Genomic DNA, 20,643 nt, shown 5'->3' with positions numbered 1-20,643 from the left:
TAAGAAAATAACTTTGTAATGAACCTGAATTTAACAAAATAATTTTAACTTTATTAACAATTGGACCTGGAGTTTGAAATATGACAGGTAGAGGGACTGAATTCCTAAAATAAAAGTACAAGGACTGAAATTTGAATTTATAAAAAAGTACAAGGACTATAACCGAAAAAATAGCAGAAAGAGTTAGTGTAGTTTTCCCCATTTGACTCTCAGCTGAAGGCAATCCTTGGTACCCCACTACCCCTTATCTTTTTTCATCGTTCAAAATTCTCTTTCTCCTTCTTCTCTTCCTGTTTCCCTTCAACTCGGCACCGCCTTATTAACACCCATTATTCCCTTTCTTCGAATGAAAAATATCAATAAGGTGTCGAAGAAGAAAACTTAATTTTGCTTTATTTATTTTTGTTTTTTGTTTTTATGTTGTTCAGCAAGGAAGAAGGAAATCAGGAAGGGAATAAAAACGGGAGAGGATGTCTTGTTTATTGCCACAGTTCAAGTGCCAACCTGACACTTTCTCTATCAATTTCAGGACTCACCACTCTCACCATTGTAAGTTTCCACACTTTTTTTGAATTAGAATTCAAATGATTAGTTGCTTATTTATTAACTTGATTGAATGTGGGAGACTTTATTCAATCAGAATCGAACTGGGTGTGCTATTTTGTACTAGTTTTGAATTTGGTATAGTGTTATTTACTCATAAATGCATTTGTTTTCCTTTTGCTAAAATTGAGACTGTGTTTGAAGTTAGAGACTTTTTAATTCAAGGTGAAAAGGGTGTGCTTTGTCTTTTTTGCTAGTTTTGTGTAGCATTCTCCACTTTTGGATTTGTTTTCAACATGAATCGTAATTTGGGTGCTTTATCTTTGGTAGTAATTTTGATGCCATAAAGCCATTTTATCTTATCTCATTCTATTTTGCTTGGACTGTGGGTAAATCTAGGATATGGGTATGTGTCTGACGTCAGAATGCTCGATTTTTACTAAGTTTTGGAGGATCAAACCCCATTCCATGTCGGAATGTGTCTAATATGTGCCGGATATGGGTACTACAAAGAAAATCCAGAGTTTGAATAACGTAGATCCCAAATAATATGAATGATCTCTAATAGGTTATCAGATGAATTTATTTCTCATCCTCTTATTTCTACCATATTTCAGATCAGTTTTTGCTGGTTTTGTGTATTTTCAAATAAAAGGCACTTTAAAAAAAAAATCAGAAATAGGAGTGTGTTTAATGCAGCTTTGTCACTTTTCGACCTATGTTGCTCAGTACGAATCTTCATTTTTATTGTGGTACTTGGGTTTGACACCAGAGCCCTACACAAGTCAAGAGTCAGGACATAGGTATTGGGATATGATCATCCAAGATTGTCCAAACACATGGAAATCTTGTAAAGAATACATCTGTGTTGGAAACGTGCCTTTGTCCAGCACTCACATCCGAGTCCAAGTAGCGTAGTTTATAACAACATAAGTTATGCCAATACCGCATGGTTTTCACTCTGAACGGGTTTCATTATGCTTTCCCTTTATTTTAGTAGTCAATGCCTTGCTTAAGAGGCAAAGAGTGAACTGTCTTCCTCAGCCTCTGAGGAACTAATTCCCTTAATTTGGTTTTAGAATTATTACACCATTTTATATTTCCCTTGTGGTTAGTTTTACTTTCTTTTGCTAGAATGGGTATTACATTTCTCCTGAGCAACACAATTGTGGAAATTTTACCGATACTTGTATGGTTAGTGGATATATCTTCAAGGGCTTAGGTGTCACTGTTCATATGTTTCTCTCTTTGACAGAAGGATCTAAAAATATGTTTACAAATCCATTTTTCCTTTTTACTGAACTATTTCCAATGCCCTCTGCTGCAGCTAGCCCCTTAACTGGTTGATCTTGTATAAAATTCTGTAGCTCGTAAGGCTTCCCTTTGGATGATTATTAGATGTAAAGCTAAAAAGCTTCATTGTCTTGTAACGTGTCTTGTATGCTCATTATCCTAATTGGTTATGGTATGATTTGTTTTTAATTGTTTTTTTTCCCTAATGATTTCTTGGCTGAATCTACAGCAAGACATAAAGAATCTATATGTTTTCGGGCACATTGTGTTTTATCTACCACTTCACCATCAGCATCAACGAGGACAACTTCAGTGCTTGATGTAGAGAAGCTAAGGTTGCCATTTTTTGAAGCTCAGCCAAATTCAATTGTGGCAGACAGAGAACGGACCTATATTGGGGGAACTGGTCCACCCTCAGAGGTCAGTTGTGTTATCTTGGAGGATATGCAGTTGAGAATTTCAGTGAATGAAATCTGTATTTTCTGTTGCACTTCTCGAAATAGACGTGTTTCTTCCTTCATCTAGTTCATTGCCTCCCGATAAACTTATGAATCATTTATTGCATATGAAGTTCATGCTCAGCAACGAGTCGTAACTTCCAATGAACTGCATTTGGTTAGAAGTGCATAGGTTTTTCTTAGATCCATTTGAGTACGTGTTTTAATTCCAGCAATTATGTTTTCTCAGTGATTTTTTTAAAATTGAGCCAGTTACAGGCAACAGACTTCTGCCCATATTGTCTTGCTATGCCATATATAAATTGGGCCTGTGTATTTAGAGTTATAGCATCTGGTTGAATAATCTCGTTGTCAAAGAGTTAAATTTTACAACCACCTTTTGGTGCTTGTTATGAGGTCAAACCATGATATATGGGATACAGTTATAATTTCACCATCTTTGGCATACCTGCAGGCATGCTTTGGAACAACTTTAGGAACTGAAAATCTTCTTACAAGTGATGAGGCTGTAATTGCTGCCGCCGCCGCTGAAGCCGTAGCTCTTGCACGAGCAGCTGTTAAGGTTTCAAAGGATGCTGTATTGATGTTTAAGAACTACAGTTCTGCTAAAACAGAAAGTAAATCCGCAACTGATACTTCAACTTCCAATTGGGTCATCTTTACTGAAGCAGAGAGGGCTGGAATTGTTGGAGATTCCCTCGAAGATGACTGTGAATTTGAAGAAGGTGATTCAGAGCAAAATTCCACAAAAGAATCTGATGAACCAGAGCCAACAAATGAAGAACTTGAACTTCTTGAGGAACAATTATCTGGAAACATAGCAGTGAGGTCAAAGGGCCAACCTGAACGAAAAGCCAGAAGAATGAGAGCAGCAGAGAAGGCTGCTGCCAATGTTGTTTCTGTGAAATCCAGTTCCACCAATAAAAAAAGGCATGGTGCTGTCCGAGATGGCAATTCTGATCCATTGCGTTTTTTGAGAGGGACTAATGATACTTCCAGGCTTCTCACTGCTAATGAAGAACTCGAGTTGTCGGAAGGAATACAGGTATGATAATTTAAGACTCTTAGGAAGATAACGATCTTGTAATCATGTAATCTGTCACTGAGAGTATATTTCTTATCTTGATATTTATCTGAGATGAAGCCATAATTGGCTTGAGATTTCTGAATGTTCTACTTGGTGCACTTTGTACTGAAAATTTGATGAGTGCTTACTTCTACCCTTTTCATTATGTTAGTTTCTAATTTCCCCCCATGTTCAGGACCTATTGAAACTGGAAAGTGTCCAGGAAGAGCTTGCAAAGCGATTCGGAGAATTGCCGACCTTTGCACGGTGGGCTGCCGCTGCTGGAGTTGATCAGAAGACCCTGAGGAGGCGCTTAGATTATGGTGTACTTTGCAAGGACAAAATGATTAAAAGCAACATACGACTTGTTATTTCTATTGCAAAAAATTATCTGGGAACCGGAATGAATTTCCAAGATCTTGTTCAGGTATGCAATCTCATACATGTGGCCAAACTTCTTGTGAGAAAGGAACTGTGGGGAAAAAAATAGAAGAGAGAGAGTTGCTTTAGGTTACTTTTTAGTTTCTGATTGTTGCTGGTTCACTTGCAGGAAGGATGCCGGGGCCTTATAAAAGGTGCTGAGAAGTTTGATGCCTCTAAAGGTTTCAAGTTCTCAACTTACGCTCACTGGTGGATTAAGCAAGCTGTACGGAAGTTTCTTTCTGAACAGTCAAGGACAATTCGCTTGCCAGTAAGTTCTATAGTGTTCTGGTCCTAAATGCATTGCCATGGAAGTCAGTAAGATAAATTAGACACTACTGATTATTGCCTATCATATTAATATTCCTTGATAAATGCAGTTATTGAAATTAAGGCATCGCATCGGTTAACTTTGCTGACTTTTTCGGCTTTGCAGTTATACATGGTTGAGGCAACATATAGAGTGAAAGAAGCTAGAAAGCAGTTGTACAGTGAAAATGGAAGGCAGCCCGACAACAAAGAAGTTGCAGAGGCAACAGGGCTCTCCATGAAGAGGCTCACCACCGTTCTTCTCACTCCGAAGGCTCCTCGATCTCTTGATCAGAAGATCGGGATCTACCAAAATCTCAAACCTTCGGTCCGTCCTACTTCAAATCCAGCTATTACTGTTTATCTTTTAAAATTTCAACCTGTGAGCATTCTGGAACTTTTTTATTTCAGTTTCTGATGGGTGGATGTTATTTTTAGTTTCTTTCAGGAAGTAATTGCGGACCCTGAAGCTGATACATCGGAAGATATCTTGACAAAACAATTGATGAAGGAGGATCTCGAGAAAGTGTTGGAAAGCTTGAGTCCTAGAGAGAGACAGGTTATCAGATGGAGGTTCGGAATGGAGGATGGGAGGACAAAAACTTTGCAAGAAATCGGGGAATCCATCGGTGTAAGCCGAGAAAGAATCCGGCAAATCGAGATGTCTGCTTTCCGAAAGCTGAAGAGTAAAACTAGAACAAAACATCTGCAGCAGTATTTGATTTCATTTGCCTCGTAATATCAAGCATAAGGATCTATGTTACTCCGACTCTTCATTTTTCTTAAAGTACCCGAGTCAGAGTATCATAATTAAGTAGTACAGATGAATCTGGCAGCATGCGTGGTTGAGGGTCAAAAGGATTGTTTAAGAAACACATATTTCTTCTTTAACCAGAGGTACAAATATATCAAAGGCTGTTCATAGAAAAACAGATGTTCTTTTCAATGATGCATTACCACGTAGCAGTTTATTTTTCTCATTACTCGATTTAGATTCAACAATTCGTGTGTATTGTATTTAGTATTTTTTTTTCATTATATATATAAGATTTAATGTATCATTTAATATTTTTAACATCAAAAGGATATAATTCATATAACTTTGATATTTTAGAGATATAATTTGAACACTTAACAATTTTAAGACCAATTTAAAATGAATATCATAATTTGGTGATATTTAGTGCAATTAACTCATCTATGTATATAATAACCCACAGAAGCTGTGATTGACTGTGTAAGGCATAATATTTGGAAAAGGATAAAAATAGAGTTAAAATATATTATATTTTTTATTTAAAAAATAAATAAATTAGTTTATGTCTAGATTAAAAAGTAAATTGATTTTTTGGTAAAAATTTTATTTATTTTTACTTTTAAAAATTTCTCCTTGTATGTTAGCATGACTTTTGTTGTTAAAAATTAGTCCTAATATGTCACTATGAGGTATATGTAACATGTTATATGATATTGTTTAGTTATTTTTTCAACTTCACTAATTTTTAATAGTATAAATTGATAAAATTTTTGAAAAATATTAATTTATTCTTTAATTTAATATATAAAAACTAATTTTTTTAATAAAAAATAAAATGTAATACAAAGGTATTTTACCATAATGAAGCCGAGAAAGGTGTAGAATTCTCTAAACTTGGGAGTCTAACACGTCAGAAATATATAAAATCTAAAAGAAAAAAAAACAAAATTACAACTACAACCCAAACAAAATTGAATCGAGAAAAAGAAAGAAACTGTAAAATTTTCGATCATCCATAGCTGCAAAAATGGCTCTAAATCCTCAGCTTTTCCCTAATGGCATGCCCATCCCTTTCACTAACGAGATGTTTGTTCTCGTCAGACATGGCGTCGAATTCGAAGTTGACAAGATTCCTGGGTACCCTTCTTTCTTAAATCTTTTTTCTTTCCTGAGAATTTAGATGGAGTCCTTATTCAATTTGATAAATTGGGTTTCGGTTTTTTTTCAGATCTCAAGGAGGTCGTGTTAAAGCATGGGGCATAATATATTTGTCAAATATACGGATGGTCTTTGTTGCAAGTCGCCCTGTTGGGAATTTCTTTGCTTTTGATATGCCTCTGGTATTTTATCCTTTCTTTTCTGTGTTTTGAAATTACTAAATTTAGATGCAGATTAATTATTCGACCCTTTGTCAGGGGCCAGGATACTTTTCTTGATAGCGTTGTTGATAGGCCATTGTTGCGCCTGAAAACCCAAGGTGTCTTATCATTAAAGACAATTTAACTCACTGATTGAATCAATCCATCGTTGCCCATGAATTTTGATTTTCCTATTATTATTTATGTTTTATCTTTGCATTTTAATGTTGTTGTTGGCTGGGGATTTTGCCTTTATCTATCTTTTTGTCAAGGTTTTAGGGTTCGTGCCTCCGGTCTGGTTTATGTTATACTTATTTGTTAGAGAGTTTCGGACCTGGGTATGCATTAAAAAAAAAAAAGTTTGATCATATAGTTGAAAGAATCATACCTTCATAACCATATTTGAAAACTAGTCTCAGGATGTTGGACTAGAACATTTTAGGGACATTAAAAGTTCAAGCAAAATAAATTCTTCCACCAACAAGTGTTGCTTGCAGTGGTAAGGCAAGTTTGCACTTTTAGGAAAATAATTCAAGTTCGAATCTTGGAGATAAAATTGTTAGGAGGGGCTGCTACGAATCCTGAAATAATTAATCTTTATGGACAGAACATGGAGGATACTTTTATTATGCCAAAAAAAACATAATTTCTTCTTACATCAATCATTGTGTACCTTTCAAATGACTGGATAGCAAATATGGCATATGGCTTGGCATTGCTTGTTTGCCTGACATGCATGGCATCTGATGTTTCTACCACAACCAACTTGCTAGAGCTTTATATGTTTTAGTACTTCATATTGTTAATTATGGTGCTGTAAATCTATGTGGCATTATATAATGATATTACCCCTAGTTCTTAGCATAAATAATTTGGTTTTGGATTTTGGCTTTTGCTTTCTTAAACTACAATTCTGTTCTTTTTTCTTTATGTGTTAGTTTTCCAATGGTCTAAGTTGATAATATTGAAGCTGAGTATTTGAGCTATGTTGCTACTTGGGTGAGTATTTGGTATTGGTATATGTTCCACACGGGTGTGCTTAAATCTTTCAAAATTTTTCTATATATTTGGAGGATTATTCCTCATGTTCGATTTCAAATGTGTGCCGGGTAAGACTATTTCAAGAAGATTGAAGAGTCAGAATAACATAGCATATGTGTCTTTTGAAGAGTCAAGAGTAACCTTGCCAGTCTTTCCTATACTTTGAGACTGATTCGATATATTTATTTATATTTTTGCAGCTTTATGTGCATGATGAAAAGTTCAACCAACCAATATTTCATTGCAATAACATCTCTGGTCAAGTGGAGCCTGTAAGTAGATTGGGAAACCGCTTTCTTCCCTTAACTGTCAACAGATCTTTTAGTAGTTCCTGAATGTGTCAATTTATGAAATTCTAGGTGGTCCCTGAAAATGAGCATAGGGCTCTCTACTCCACTCATTCATTCAAGATTTTGTTCAAAGAAGGTGGATGCGGAACCTTTGTTCCACTTTTCTTGAACTTGATTGCTTCAGTGAGACGATATAATCAACAAGTAAATCATGAACCACAGCCTCGTGTGGATCCTTTACAAGCAGCACAAACTCCAGTCGATGAAATGATGCGACATGCGTAAGTAAACTAGTTAGCAACAACATAATCTATGTTTATCCGGGTGTTGTATGAGTATAATGTCCGAATGTGTAAAAATGAAGGGCACGGGTATCCTAGCACATACTATAGCTAAGTAAATTCTGAAATAGCTTATAAGTAACTGTTCTCTCTCTGTTTTTGCAGATATGTTGATCCTAATGATCCAACAAAAATCTTCTTACAGCAGCCAACTACGGAGTCTCAGTTAAGGCGACGTACGTACCAATCCCAACCGGTTGAAGGTTTGATGTAAATTTAACCTTGGCGTTTTATAACATCATATTGCTAAGAAACTTAAGTGATGTTTATTGTGTTGTGTGATTAAATGCTGCATCATGGCATGGCATAATGCTACAATTTCATTTTCCTCTCGTCCTTTATCTTTATGAGTGAATAGCAGTCGCTTGTTTATATATAAAATTTATGTTAGTTCGTTGGTTTCATGTCCCATTTGTAATTTTGCATCAAATTGTTTGTTATTGAGGGGCAAGAAAATAATATTAACAGTTTAAATTAACTCCAAACTCAACCTTAAAAATTAGCTTTATGCTTAAGATTAAATCCATTTATTCGAGAAAAAAAATCTATTTATAGTAAATGTTTTTTTTCTACCCAATTTCATCTGAATATTGAGCAAACTTTAATATTTGAATGATCAATATATTAAGAAAACCTTGAATTCTTATGCTTTTCATAAAAGGCTTTGATTTTAGATAAAAATTAATTTTAGTACCCAAAGTTACAGACAATTTTCTTGAAATATTAAGTTGTCAATATTCAATTTTAGTGTGTGTGTGTGTATTAAAATTTGAGAGTTTGAAACAATTTTAATCACGTAGAAATTTAGATTAAATGTTTTGGTAATATTTTATAATCAATAAAATCCTAACCAAAATAAACATAAAAATATTTTATGCGTTCTTCAAAATCAGCAAAATTTTATCATATTAGTATGTTCTAAATAGTTTATTAATTTTAATCAAAATTAATTTTATTTTTAGTCCAACTTAAGGAGATTATTATTTAGTAGCTAACCTCTACCGATACTAGAAAAGGATTCTGGTGAAGAAAGATAAATGCAACGGACATTATTTCTAGCATTTTTGCTATAATGTAAGGTAGGGTTTGAAAATTAAAATTTCAGAATTTGGATTTACATTCCAAAAATAGTATCAAGAAATTAATATAAATCTTTGACTCTGCGTATGTCACCTAATTCTAAGCCAAAAACTAAATAGTAGGGTCAAAATTAAATTAGAATTTTTATAATAATAAAAATATAATTTTTAAAAGATTAAATGAAATTTTTTAAAAAAATTAAAATAAAATTAAACTTTTATTAAATTAAAATTTTAAAAAATTAAAAGGGCTGCTGGCATCCTAGATTGGCCCCTTCCTAGATGGTACAACACCTAGCAGCTGATAGTACTCTGACTTCGGGTTATTGCTATTATCTCTAATTATTGTTTGTTCGTTGATTGGAAGGCGAAATATTAAAGTGATATCTTTTAGTATTATAATGGTTTCTTCGCACAATAAATGAAGTAGGTGTTTTTGGTATTATTTCATAGATATTGTAAATAAATAACACTTGAAAGCTATGTTGGAGAAGACCTGACACTGGTATTAAGTACTTTGTATCAAATAATTTATTTGATTCAACAAATAAATAAATAACTCGATCAAAGTTGGCTAACTTGAACTCAGAGGTCCTATACCCTAGACATTACGCTGCTTTTCTCTTGACAAACATACAAATTTCGTGGTGATTTCACTATCCCTAAGCTTAAAGCCATACTCCTAAACCCAAAAAAAAAAAAAAAAGAAAGAAGACGGCAAAATACCTATTTTAATGCTTAATTAATATTTTCTATCAGATTCATATAAAAAAAAACAATTTTAGATGATGAATAATTTTTAAAAAATTTCCCCTTCCCTCTAATGGACCACGTTTAAAAATTTTGGGTAGTATACGACGTTATAAAATTTAACATGATATTGTTAAATGAGTTTTTAACTCAATTGGAATGAATATTGTTATTAATATAAGAGGATGTAGGTTCGAGTGCGTTGAAACGCATTATCCTTCTATTTATGGGTTGGGGAGGAGCTATAAGTAGTTTTAAGCATTATGCCAAAAAGAGTAGATATGATCATAACCTATAATGAGATTGTTTAAAAAAAACATGATATTAGAAAATAGTATTAATATAATATAAATATATGGATATGTTAAAATATATAATAAATTCTTTTTGATATAATTTCCAAACTTATTTATATCCTAAATTCTTATATGAAAGGAAAATGTGTATTTGAGTACAATTAAATTCACGTTGATTTAGTTATTGCAATAGTAACAATGCTAAATGAGCTGAAACTCAATTTATATAATAAGAATTATCAATGTATTAAAATTATAAAATATTTTATTTATATAATATATATAATATTTTATTTATTTAATATTTGTTTAATTATTAAATTGATATTAAATAAATATTTTATTAGTAATAGAGTTTTTATTTATTTGAACTATATAGTTAAGAATAATATATAAAATATTTTTATAAAAAAATAATAGATTGAATCATATCAATAGTTTTTTTTTTGTACCATTGAGTATATAATTATTATCAGGAAAAATATTTGGTGTACTCTCAGTAGAGTTTTTAGATTCCACAACCATAGTTAAAGGGTTGACAAGTGTCTATAAAGATATGGTAAAATATTAAAAAAATTAAAACAAAAAATTTAATAATTTTTTAAAGCTACTTACAGAATAAAAATAAGGACATTGCTAGTGTACCAAATATTAATCCTTATTAATAAATATATTATTTTAAATCAATTATTATTTAATTAGTATTATAATTATATACTAATTAAAATTAAAATTTATGATTATAAATAGTATTCAACAATCAGATATTATTAACATTGGTAATTTGAAGTGTGTCAAAAATAGTAGACTACTAAAGAAATGATTTTTGGAAGAGTAAATTTCAAGTCATAGTCAATTTTGAAGGCCATCAGAAAGATTGAAGTAGAAAATTTAAATATACTTGTAATGTTGGTATTTGTTTTTAATTAGATTTTATTTTAACTTTTTAGGAAGTTGGATTTTTGATTTATCATTAATTTATTCCATTTTTTAATAATACAATTAGATTATTTAATCTAAATAACTGTTCCACTTACAAAAATAAAATATTAAAAAATTAGAAATTATATTTTGATTCATAAAATTTAATTTGATTATATTTAAGTTTACAGTTTAATTAATAACATTTTTATTTGATTTTAAATTAGAAACAAATATAAGATGTTAAAATAGTTTTTAAAATAAAATGAAATAAAACAACTGAAACAATAATTTTAAATTAATAGTTAATTTAATAAATTTAATACATTAAAATCATAATTAATTTTATGCACATACAAACTAAACTAAACCAAACTCTAAACTCAATTCTCAAAATACCTTTTATTTTTTTATAAGATATTTACATATATTTTCAGGTAGAATCCTTTTATACTTATTCAAATTATTTTCACCATTTTAAATATAAATAGTTGGTCTATAGTATAAAAAAAATTAAATAAAATGAGCTCTGATTTTGAGTAATCACAAATTCTTAACTTGTATTCCATAATCTATTTAAATATTTCAGTTCGGGTCAATTTTACGATACACAAACATATTAAAATATATAGAAGACTAATTATTAATAATTAATAATACTTAGAACATAAAAAAAAATACGAACACGTTATAAATTAATAAATTTTTTTTTCTAAATTGAATTACAATAAAAAAAATAGACAAAATATGTTAGCGATTGAGAGACAACATAAACATAAAAAATTGTCTCTACATTGAACAAATATAAGAATTGACAAGTTATACAAAATATGAAAATGATGAAGACATGACCTGAAATCAATATAGAAAAAGTAACAATAAAACAAAAATAGCATAAATACAAATGTGTAAGTTTTTCATAAAATGAAGTATTAGAATGTAAAATTTTATACGTGTTTATAACGTTTTACACATTTTTAATACTTTGACTGACCTGTACTAACCCAAAAAGGCTTAATTAATATATATATATATATATATTTGAAAATAAAAAACACACACACACATACACAAAAATTTCTTATTTTCCATATTTCCTTTTTCTTATTTTTTGTTACATTTCTCTATTTTCTTATATGCATACATTTTAAAATACTTAAAAATATTTTAAACACTTGTCAATTGAGTATTGGTATTGACATTATTGTCAATATAGGAGTATGTGAGTTTGAGTATTCTAAAACGTATTATCCTCCTATTTATAGATAATTTTAGGTATCTTTATGATTCCAGTCCAGAGTATCTTCCTATTTACCGATTAAAGTAATGACTATCATAAACGAAATAATCTTTTATTATTTTTTAGCTTAAGTCTATTATTTTCGTAAAATCTAAATTTAAATCTACACATTTATTTTAAAATTATTATTATATAGCAATCTTTCATGGTTACTAACTTTTTTTTATAGTACATAGGTACTATCTGTAAAGAAAACAATTAAAAAAAAATCCGATTACCACTGTTTTATAACAAACAAACAAATTATTGGATGAACTCAAACAACTATCACATAATGGTTCAACTAACACATATAAACCAAAGGATTGGATAATCAAAATTCCATATCCATCTTCAACAGAACTGACCCACTTCCACAGTACAAATAGACCCCATTTTTAACTCCCGAGGGAACATTACTGTTCTTAGCTTTTCGAAAAGAACCCCAGAGAGAGAGAGAGCAATGAGTAGTGAAGGGCCATCGCCATTGGTGCCATCTTTAATGGTGGGAGCGCTGGGATGGGTGATCTTTGGCCCTAGTTTTCTATCCATTATGGACTCTGTTCTGCCATGGGCTCAAGCTGGAGATCCAGATAGTGGCAACTTTTATGTGCTGTTGGTGCTTGTGCTTCTTTTATTGTTGGTTCTTGTGCAGTTGTTGTCCAAGTTTTTCCCAACTCCACGGCTACGCATTGGTATGTTTCAGCAAACAAGAAGTGGCTCTGCTGGTTCTGATGATGGGTTTGGACTTGGAACTCTTCTTTTTGTTTTGATGTTCTTAGTTTTGTATAATTTTTGGTCTGATTGAAGCCCTTCAATTCATTCTTCCACGTGAAGAAAGCAAAATGTCTTTTTCCTTCTTTCTTTATGAACTTAACTTGCATGTACAAAGTTTGTATCGATTCAGATTTTAATCCAATGAATATATATCAACAAATCTATATGTAAAATAATATAGAAAGCGAACATACCAAATTATCAAGTAAATATGATTCAATATACTGATCAGAAACAAAATCACGAACGAAGATTATTTATATACCCATATCACTATCTTCCCGAAAAAATTAGAGAATAAGTGAAATGCTTAACAACTTAGAAAAATATATTTTTCTTGTTATTTTCTTCTCAAAAACGTGGAGGGTCAAGTTAAAGAGACTAACTCCTTATTTTTATGCTATATATCCATGAAATTGCCTCGGACGGTTTATTCACTATGTGAGGAGTTATTCAGTGATACATAATGGTCACTATTATTCTCGCATTTAAGCATTAAGAGATTCTCATCTCTTTTCATTTTTCTTTAAATTTCATACTAGGAAGTGACCAACATACATTATTCTTGAAAGTTGATTGCTATATAATTGTTAGACGTATGTAGCAGCTCGTGAATATAAGTAGAGTTTATATGTAATATCCTAAATTCATTTAGTCACATTTCTAATTGCTCATGAACTCTTTTATTATTAAATTATAATGAATGTTTTTGTATTCACAATTATGTTCACTATTAGAACATAGTTGATTGGTACATGAATACAATTAAAATAAACACTATAATTATCTTCTCTTTTCCTCAATCTTTCTATTTCAATTTAACTACTCTCCATATATGTTCAGTTAGAACGAATCATATTTGATCATTAATAACATTCTAAGATAACTAACATTGAACTGAAACTTCAACAAACAATCAAAGGTCATAAAGGTACTTTTGTAGAGATATCTAGTTGATCTCATGGGTCTCACACAACTTAGAAGCAAAGATCAAATCTTTTTTTATGAGACACATGCTAAGATATTACCCTCTCATTTCTTGGGATGTATGTCTATTATTGAGATTTCAATATCGTACAGGTGAAAGTTTAAATACACTTAATATCCATAACTCTACTTTTAATGAATATATCAACAGGACTCCCACTCAACAATAAAGGCAGAGAAAAGTGAATTTTGGGGTATATTATTCACTTTCAATCATAACTTCATCACCATATGACTTCATCATCATCTGTTATCAAGGCGATTCTATTTTGAGCTTGAGATCTCATTAAAAACTTTCAATTTTGTAAAGCTTAAAACCAATCTCATCTCTATGTGACACTAAACGATAGAGATGATTACCTATGTGAGTAGGTCAATCAATTGTCCAACATACCTTAATTATTCATATATATATTTATATATATAAATATGCTCAACATATATAGGCACTTATATAGTGCACCTCGTGTGTACTACCCGTATATCCAATGATATTTAAATAGTTTAACGGGCACAGTTCTATTACGAGTTTATAAGAGTTTGATACGAACTAGTACAGGTATTTACATGAATTACATGGAAATGATTTATATATGATATATAGATACATGGTATAGATGTTACATGTATATGAAATTTGAATAGTGGTTGAATTACATGATTAAAATGGTTGTTGAGGATATGTGTTTAGGCTTTTGGCCAAATTGAGTTGGATATGTTTTGAATGCTTACCTTAAATGTGATTAAATGGTAAGTTAATTCCTTTGTTATACAAACTTACTAAGCTTTAATGCTTACTCTGTATTATTTTCCATGTTTTATAGTGATTCGGAGGCTCGTTCGAGTTGGAAGCTTGTCGAAGCTATATCACATTATCTAATAGCTCTTTTCGTACTTTCAATTAATTAATTCCGATTATAATGGCATGTATAGGTTAATTTAGCCAATGTTGGCATATAAGTGTTTTGTTGAGACTAACCACTAATTTGACTTGTGTTTGGTATATTTTGAGGTGTATATATATGTGACTTTACCATATTGGTTGTATGTGATGATATTACTTGTTTTAAACTTGATCTTGGCTGGTTTTGGATGTCTATTTATGACTTGGTTATATGTAAATTGTTGTGTTTAGGTTGGTACCAAATTGGGTAAGAAATATGGCTTGGAAAATGGCATATTTTTGTCCACATGGGCAAAGACACGGGCGTGTGTCTCAGCTATGTGTGACACACAGCCAAGTGACACGACCATGTGACCCCTGTATCTTCTTAAGAATGCAAGTCAGTATGCTTACATGACCTAGCACACGGGTATGTGACTTGGCCGTGTAACACCCCTTACCCGTGTTTGACACCAAGACAGGATACGAGGTAGTACCGGACTTTAACATAAGCACTCAGCCAAAATCGGGCCATAAAGAAAATTTCATTCTATTTCCCAAGTACAACGTCCTTTAAACGGGCTTATGAGGCCCAAATTATACGTTGAGGTGGTTCGAGACCAAACCGAAGACTTTGGAAATGTTTGAGGACTTAGAAAATTTTCATCATGAAACAAGGCCACATGTTCGTGTGGGAGCGCAACACGCCCGTGTCCCAAACCTGTGTGAATTTAATTCCAAATTTGAACCTACAGGGGTTTTCACATAGCCGACCACACGCCCGAGTCCACAGCCCATGTCCTTCACACGGCCATGACATGCCCGTGTTGTAGCCCTGTGTAAAAACCTTGACATTCTGTTTCTGATGTCATCAACTTTTAAGGGTCACATGGCCAAGGCACACGCCCGTGTGCCAGGTCGTGCCCTTTATACGGCTGAGACACACAGCCGTGTCTTTGTTCGTGTGTTTACTACCATGCATACTGACTTGTAAAATTGAAGTGTAGGGGACACACGATCGGACTCCACGCCTGTGGGGCAAACCATGTGTCACACACGATTTAGACACACGCCCGTGTGTCTGCTCGTGTGGACAAAAATAAGGCTATTTACCAAGCCTTTTTGCGACCCTTACTTGCACTAACTTACACAAGATCAACCAAACCAATACAAGCATAATATATATAACCAAATCAGCCACAATCGTTGGAAATTTGCATCAAATGAATCTAATAATAATTAATATTAGCCAACATTAATGGCCTATACAAAATGTTATCACATCCATCATAAGAGCCAACACTTGTGGCTGATCGAACAAGACACTAAACCAAAGATTTGAGTCCCTATACATGCCAAAATTACAACATTTAAATTAACTATACCAAAAGCTTCAAGTGATAGTGTGACCAATGCCTCCGACGTCCCTTGATCCCCGATACGAGCTTGACAACACTATAAGAAAATGGAAAGGAATAGAGTAAGCATAAAGCTTAGTAAGTACATATATACAAATAATGTATAAGAAGGAACTCATTCGTCAGATGATAATTTATTAAACTTGAATGATATATATCATTTAGACCTTTCTATCTTACTCTTCACTTCATTTACACATACTTGCTACATCTTGTCACATAATAAGGCCTTATTCATAAGTTTAGTACACATACCTGTAATCACCCATAAAAATAACTCAAGTTCATTCTCTCTAATGACATAATTCATCGAAATTATCACCAACTCACCTTTCGAGTTACCCGTTGAACACTCAAAATACTAATGGATACACGGGAAGTTTGCACCTAAGTGCCATATAAGTAGCCAAAGCTACCTCATACTATGTAATGCTTGCATTTTGAGCTACTCACGGGCATTTTTACCTAGTCAGTACCCGGACTCCATAGCATTATCACGTAACGCCTGCTCATTAAGCTACTCACGGGCTTATACACAAAGTCACCACCCGGACCCATATAGCGTTAACATGAAATGCTCGTTCAGCGAGTTACTCACGGGTTTAGTCACGAAGCCACATTATATATAACATTCATCTCATGAACTTAGACACAACTCATGAGTTCAGACCACATAATTTCTCATGACCTACTTTGTGTATTCTATACTATTCCTGAGGTTCAATGGGATTTCAAATCTAACCCGATGTCATCGCACTTGCTCATAATGTAGGTTACTCTTATATCACATTATTCATAACAATAAAATTATGATACATGATAACAATAAAACATTTAAATATATATATCAACACATTTAAAAGTAAGCTACAATGACATATTATTTACATATGTACTTACCTCGGTACAAAACGATGGGAACAAGCTTAATCCTTATAAACTTTGTTCTTTCCCTGATCAAGACCCGAATCACATTTCTCTTGATCTAAAATGTCAAAATTTAGCTTATTTAATACTCAAATAATTCAATTCAACTCAAGACTCATACTTTGGCAAAAATGACCGTTTTGCCCTTAAACTTTACAAAAATTACAATTTTACCCCTAGGCTCGTAAATCACTTTTTATCAGATTTCTTTAAGTCTTAAGCCTAGAAGATCCCTTTTTACTCTTATAGTGACCCAAAATTCCCATTATTTCACCACATTACTATTTATTTTACAATCTTTACAAAATGGTCATATTAGGGTTTTCATGAGAAGTTCTTTCACAAAAGTTGTTTATTTAACAACCAAGATTCATTTTCTTCCCTAAAAACTTAGAAAACATCATAAATACTTTCATGGAAAATCCCTAGACTATCAACCATTTTGGAAAATGGTCCCCCCATTATCTAGCTCATGCCATAAGGGTTCCAAAAGTACAAAAATTATAAAAAATAAGCATCTTAAGCACTTACTTGCAAGAGGATAACCTAGCTGAAATTTTAAAGCTTCAAAACCCTTCCCTTTGCTGAAAATTTCGGTGGTGGTGAAGAAGATGAGAAGGTGATATCATCTTCCCTTTATTTTATTTCTATTTTATCAATTAAGCCACAAAAACCTACCTAACATTTGACCATTTGAATTTTTCTTGTCTCTTGGCCGGCCATCACTTATCCATTGGCCTAATTTCACTTTAAAGACCCCCAATATAGGTTCTTCAGCAATTTGACACCTTTTTCTATTAAAACAGGACTTTTGCACTTTATGCGATTTAGTCCTTTTTCACAATTAAGCTCATAAACGCTAAAATTACTTCATCAAAATTTTCATACACTCAAATAATCATGATATGACACCAAAATAATAATAAAAATAATTTCTAAACCTCGTATTTGTGGTCCTGAAACCACTGTTCCGACTAAGTCCAAAATCAGATTGTTACAGGCCGTGTGACATAAGTCAGTGAGTTACACAGACACGAACACGGGCTGGGACACGACCATGTGTTCTTATTTCGAATGTCCACACGGCCTAAAACACGAGCGTGTCTCTTGGCCGTGTGACCCCTACAGCTTTGAAAAATTTTAATGTTTTCTGAAAAATTCTTTGAGTATCTGATTTAGTCCCGACTTGTTTCTAACGCGTATTTTGGGCCTCAAAGGCTCGTATAAGGGACAATATGCTTGATTTAGATTGGTTTCTGACATGAATATTATATGATATGAAATGTTTGAAATGTGTGTTTATTTGATCTGTAAACTCTGATAATGCTCCGTAACCCTATTCCGACAATAGATACGGGTTAAGGGTGTTACATGTACTCATAGCCTTTAACTATGATAACCCAGAAACTAACAGTATACAGGGACACGAATGAGACTCATAAAAGGCTCATACAAGCTGGATACTCACACAGATTGGAGACTTACAAAAGGTCTCAAAGAAGCTGGTGACACCACGAAGTCTTCCCCTACACTCCACAACCTTCTTTTGCTTCTCGGACACTCAATTGTTCTTCTCTAATGAAGAACTCCCCCTTTTTCGGGGTACAAGAATAAAAAAATAGAACGAAAAACCCCTACTTCACCAGCCATGTTGTTATTTATAGCCCAAACGACCTTCACAATAACTCTACACATGGCCAACAATTCAGAGTTGATTCAGCATCCCTTGGTAGCCAACATATCAATCTATAGACAAATCCTACAGTAAATATCTTTTCACTCTAGTTGATTTCCAACTAGATCTTAACAAGGAACCAACTAAAATTGAACAATATACCCACGTGCCACATGCAAACATGATAAACTATTCCACAGCTGCAGCCTTACCCATCGTGCTCACCAAGAAAACTATCGGGTCCATGGCCCAACAATTCACCACTGGCAGATTCTACATGCCAAGGAAACAAACGACTAGGCGGATACTAACAGAAGGGTTCGCCAACACAAAACTCGCCAAGAGAATCCGCTGATTAGCAGGTTCTCCACACTGAGCATGCCAAGACGTATAAACCAGTAGCTTTTACTTCGCCAAAAGACGAATCTTCAACCAAGTCTTTACAGACTTACTTGGTTTTCCAAACAATCCATCAATCATGACGCGACAACCAGCACTAACTTATCTTGGTGGATAGGGCACATTCTGCCTTCCCCGACTCATACTTAGCCAAATCCGCCCATACAATCCACCAAATGGGACCACATTGAGTAGGGTGTTGCAAATGGGGTATACAAAATGAAAGTACAATGGCCAAATTGATAACAGAATAGAGTACAAATACCAAATTGATAAAAAAAAGTACATATACCAAAGTGATAATTTAATTATAATACTGTGATAAACAGAGATATTAAGCCATATATATGTGGAGAGAAACATTTGAATTAGCAGCAAACAAGGATTTTATGCCAAGATGTATGGATTAGCAACATACGTATAGAGAAAGGAAGTAAGTCACGGATGATTTAGCTTCTATAACTTATTTTTACTCATTGATTGTTCATTCCTTTGTACAATCACTAGAAGAAGTGTTAAACCACGTTCATAATGACAATAATAACTTAGCTTTACCAAAAATAATTAAAGAATTTCTTTTTTTTTTCAAAAAAAAACACAAAAAAATAGCATAAATACAAAATATATAAATATTCAAGTTATACATCAAATGAATTTTTAGAATGTAAAATTTTATATATATTTATAACCTTTTACACATTTTTAATATTTGACTTGTCCTAACCCAAAGAGTTTAAATAAAATATAAATTTTTATATACAATTTTGAAAAATAAAAACACAATCACACAAAGAATTCCTATTCTTTTATATTTCCTTTTTTAATTTATTTGTGGGAAAAAATCAAAAAACAAAACAAAAAAAGAGACATCTATCTCGCTGGTAATATAAAACTCTATAAAACACCCCTAATATAAAAGTTTCTTATTGTTTATATTTCCTTTTTCTTATTTTTTTTACAATAATTAAATACATTTTACACACTTTTACTGCCATGCCTTACTTATCTTAATCTAGGGATCACAACATGCCCAAAATCTATATTTTTATTTGAAAATTGTACTTTTATTTTATGAAATTTAGTTATTCTATCTTTCATATTTTAAAATTAAAGTTTAGATGTTGATATTATTAATAAATTTATTATTATGATATTTTTTAAATAAAAAAATATTAATATATTTGAATTTCGAAATTACATAAAAATAAACCTTTAAAATTGGAATTGGTCTATTATAGCAACTAACTCCCTGGCTAAAACGATGTTTGATAGTTACAATTTTTTATTTTGAGAATACATAATTAATATCTTTGAAGAAAACAATTTAAAAAAAAATCCTCACCTGCCTCCGATTACCACCGTTTTATATACAAACA

The 20,643-nt window shown here is 32.3% G+C and overlaps 2 protein-coding genes across 3 annotated transcripts; both read left to right on the top strand.

Annotated features, from left to right (window-relative positions):
• Positions 1-220: 220 nt before the first annotated feature.
• Positions 221-5,069, top strand: LOC121204734 (RNA polymerase sigma factor sigB). Of its 2 annotated transcripts, none has more exons than XM_041075163.1 (7): positions 221-549; positions 2,066-2,256; positions 2,749-3,339; positions 3,557-3,787; positions 3,911-4,051; positions 4,217-4,417; positions 4,538-5,069. In XM_041075163.1, the coding sequence occupies exons 1-7, from the start codon at positions 471-473 to the stop codon at positions 4,826-4,828; spliced, it is 1,725 nt and encodes a 574-aa protein (XP_040931097.1). In that variant the 5' UTR covers positions 221-470; the 3' UTR covers positions 4,829-5,069. The 2 variants fall into 2 exon arrangements, with proteins under 2 accessions (XP_040931097.1, XP_040931098.1); XM_041075164.1 differs by having other exon boundaries at positions 222-549; positions 4,528-5,069.
• A 651-nt stretch (positions 5,070-5,720) lies between these two features.
• LOC121204733 (UPF0664 stress-induced protein C29B12.11c) lies at positions 5,721-8,280 on the top strand. Its single transcript, XM_041075162.1, has 5 exons — positions 5,721-5,983; positions 6,075-6,186; positions 7,446-7,517; positions 7,605-7,816; positions 7,982-8,280. The coding sequence occupies exons 1-5, from the start codon at positions 5,874-5,876 to the stop codon at positions 8,088-8,090; spliced, it is 615 nt and encodes a 204-aa protein (XP_040931096.1). The 5' UTR covers positions 5,721-5,873; the 3' UTR covers positions 8,091-8,280.
• Positions 8,281-20,643: the final 12,363 nt, after the last annotated feature.

The sequence above is a fragment of the Gossypium hirsutum genome, chromosome A08, assembly GCF_007990345.1.
Source record: "Gossypium hirsutum isolate 1008001.06 chromosome A08, Gossypium_hirsutum_v2.1, whole genome shotgun sequence".
NCBI classification, from domain to species: Eukaryota; Viridiplantae; Streptophyta; class Magnoliopsida; order Malvales; family Malvaceae; genus Gossypium; species Gossypium hirsutum.
This window is presented reverse-complemented; position numbering and strand designations above follow the sequence as displayed.

Excerpts from the sequence above, each read along its gene's own strand:
- LOC121204734 (XM_041075163.1), top strand. The coding sequence starts at position 471 with ATGTCTTGTTTATTGCCACAGTTCAAGTGCCAACCTGACACTTTCTCT. Across the intron at positions 550-2,065 it reads GACTCACCACTCTCACCATT|CAAGACATAAAGAATCTATA; the intron begins GTAAGTTTCCAC and ends CTGAATCTACAG. Across the intron at positions 2,257-2,748 it reads GAACTGGTCCACCCTCAGAG|GCATGCTTTGGAACAACTTT; the intron begins GTCAGTTGTGTT and ends GCATACCTGCAG.
- LOC121204733 (XM_041075162.1), top strand. The coding sequence starts at position 5,874 with ATGGCTCTAAATCCTCAGCTTTTCCCTAATGGCATGCCCATCCCTTTC. Across the intron at positions 7,518-7,604 it reads TCTCTGGTCAAGTGGAGCCT|GTGGTCCCTGAAAATGAGCA; the intron begins GTAAGTAGATTG and ends ATGAAATTCTAG. Across the intron at positions 7,817-7,981 it reads GATGAAATGATGCGACATGC|ATATGTTGATCCTAATGATC; the intron begins GTAAGTAAACTA and ends CTGTTTTTGCAG.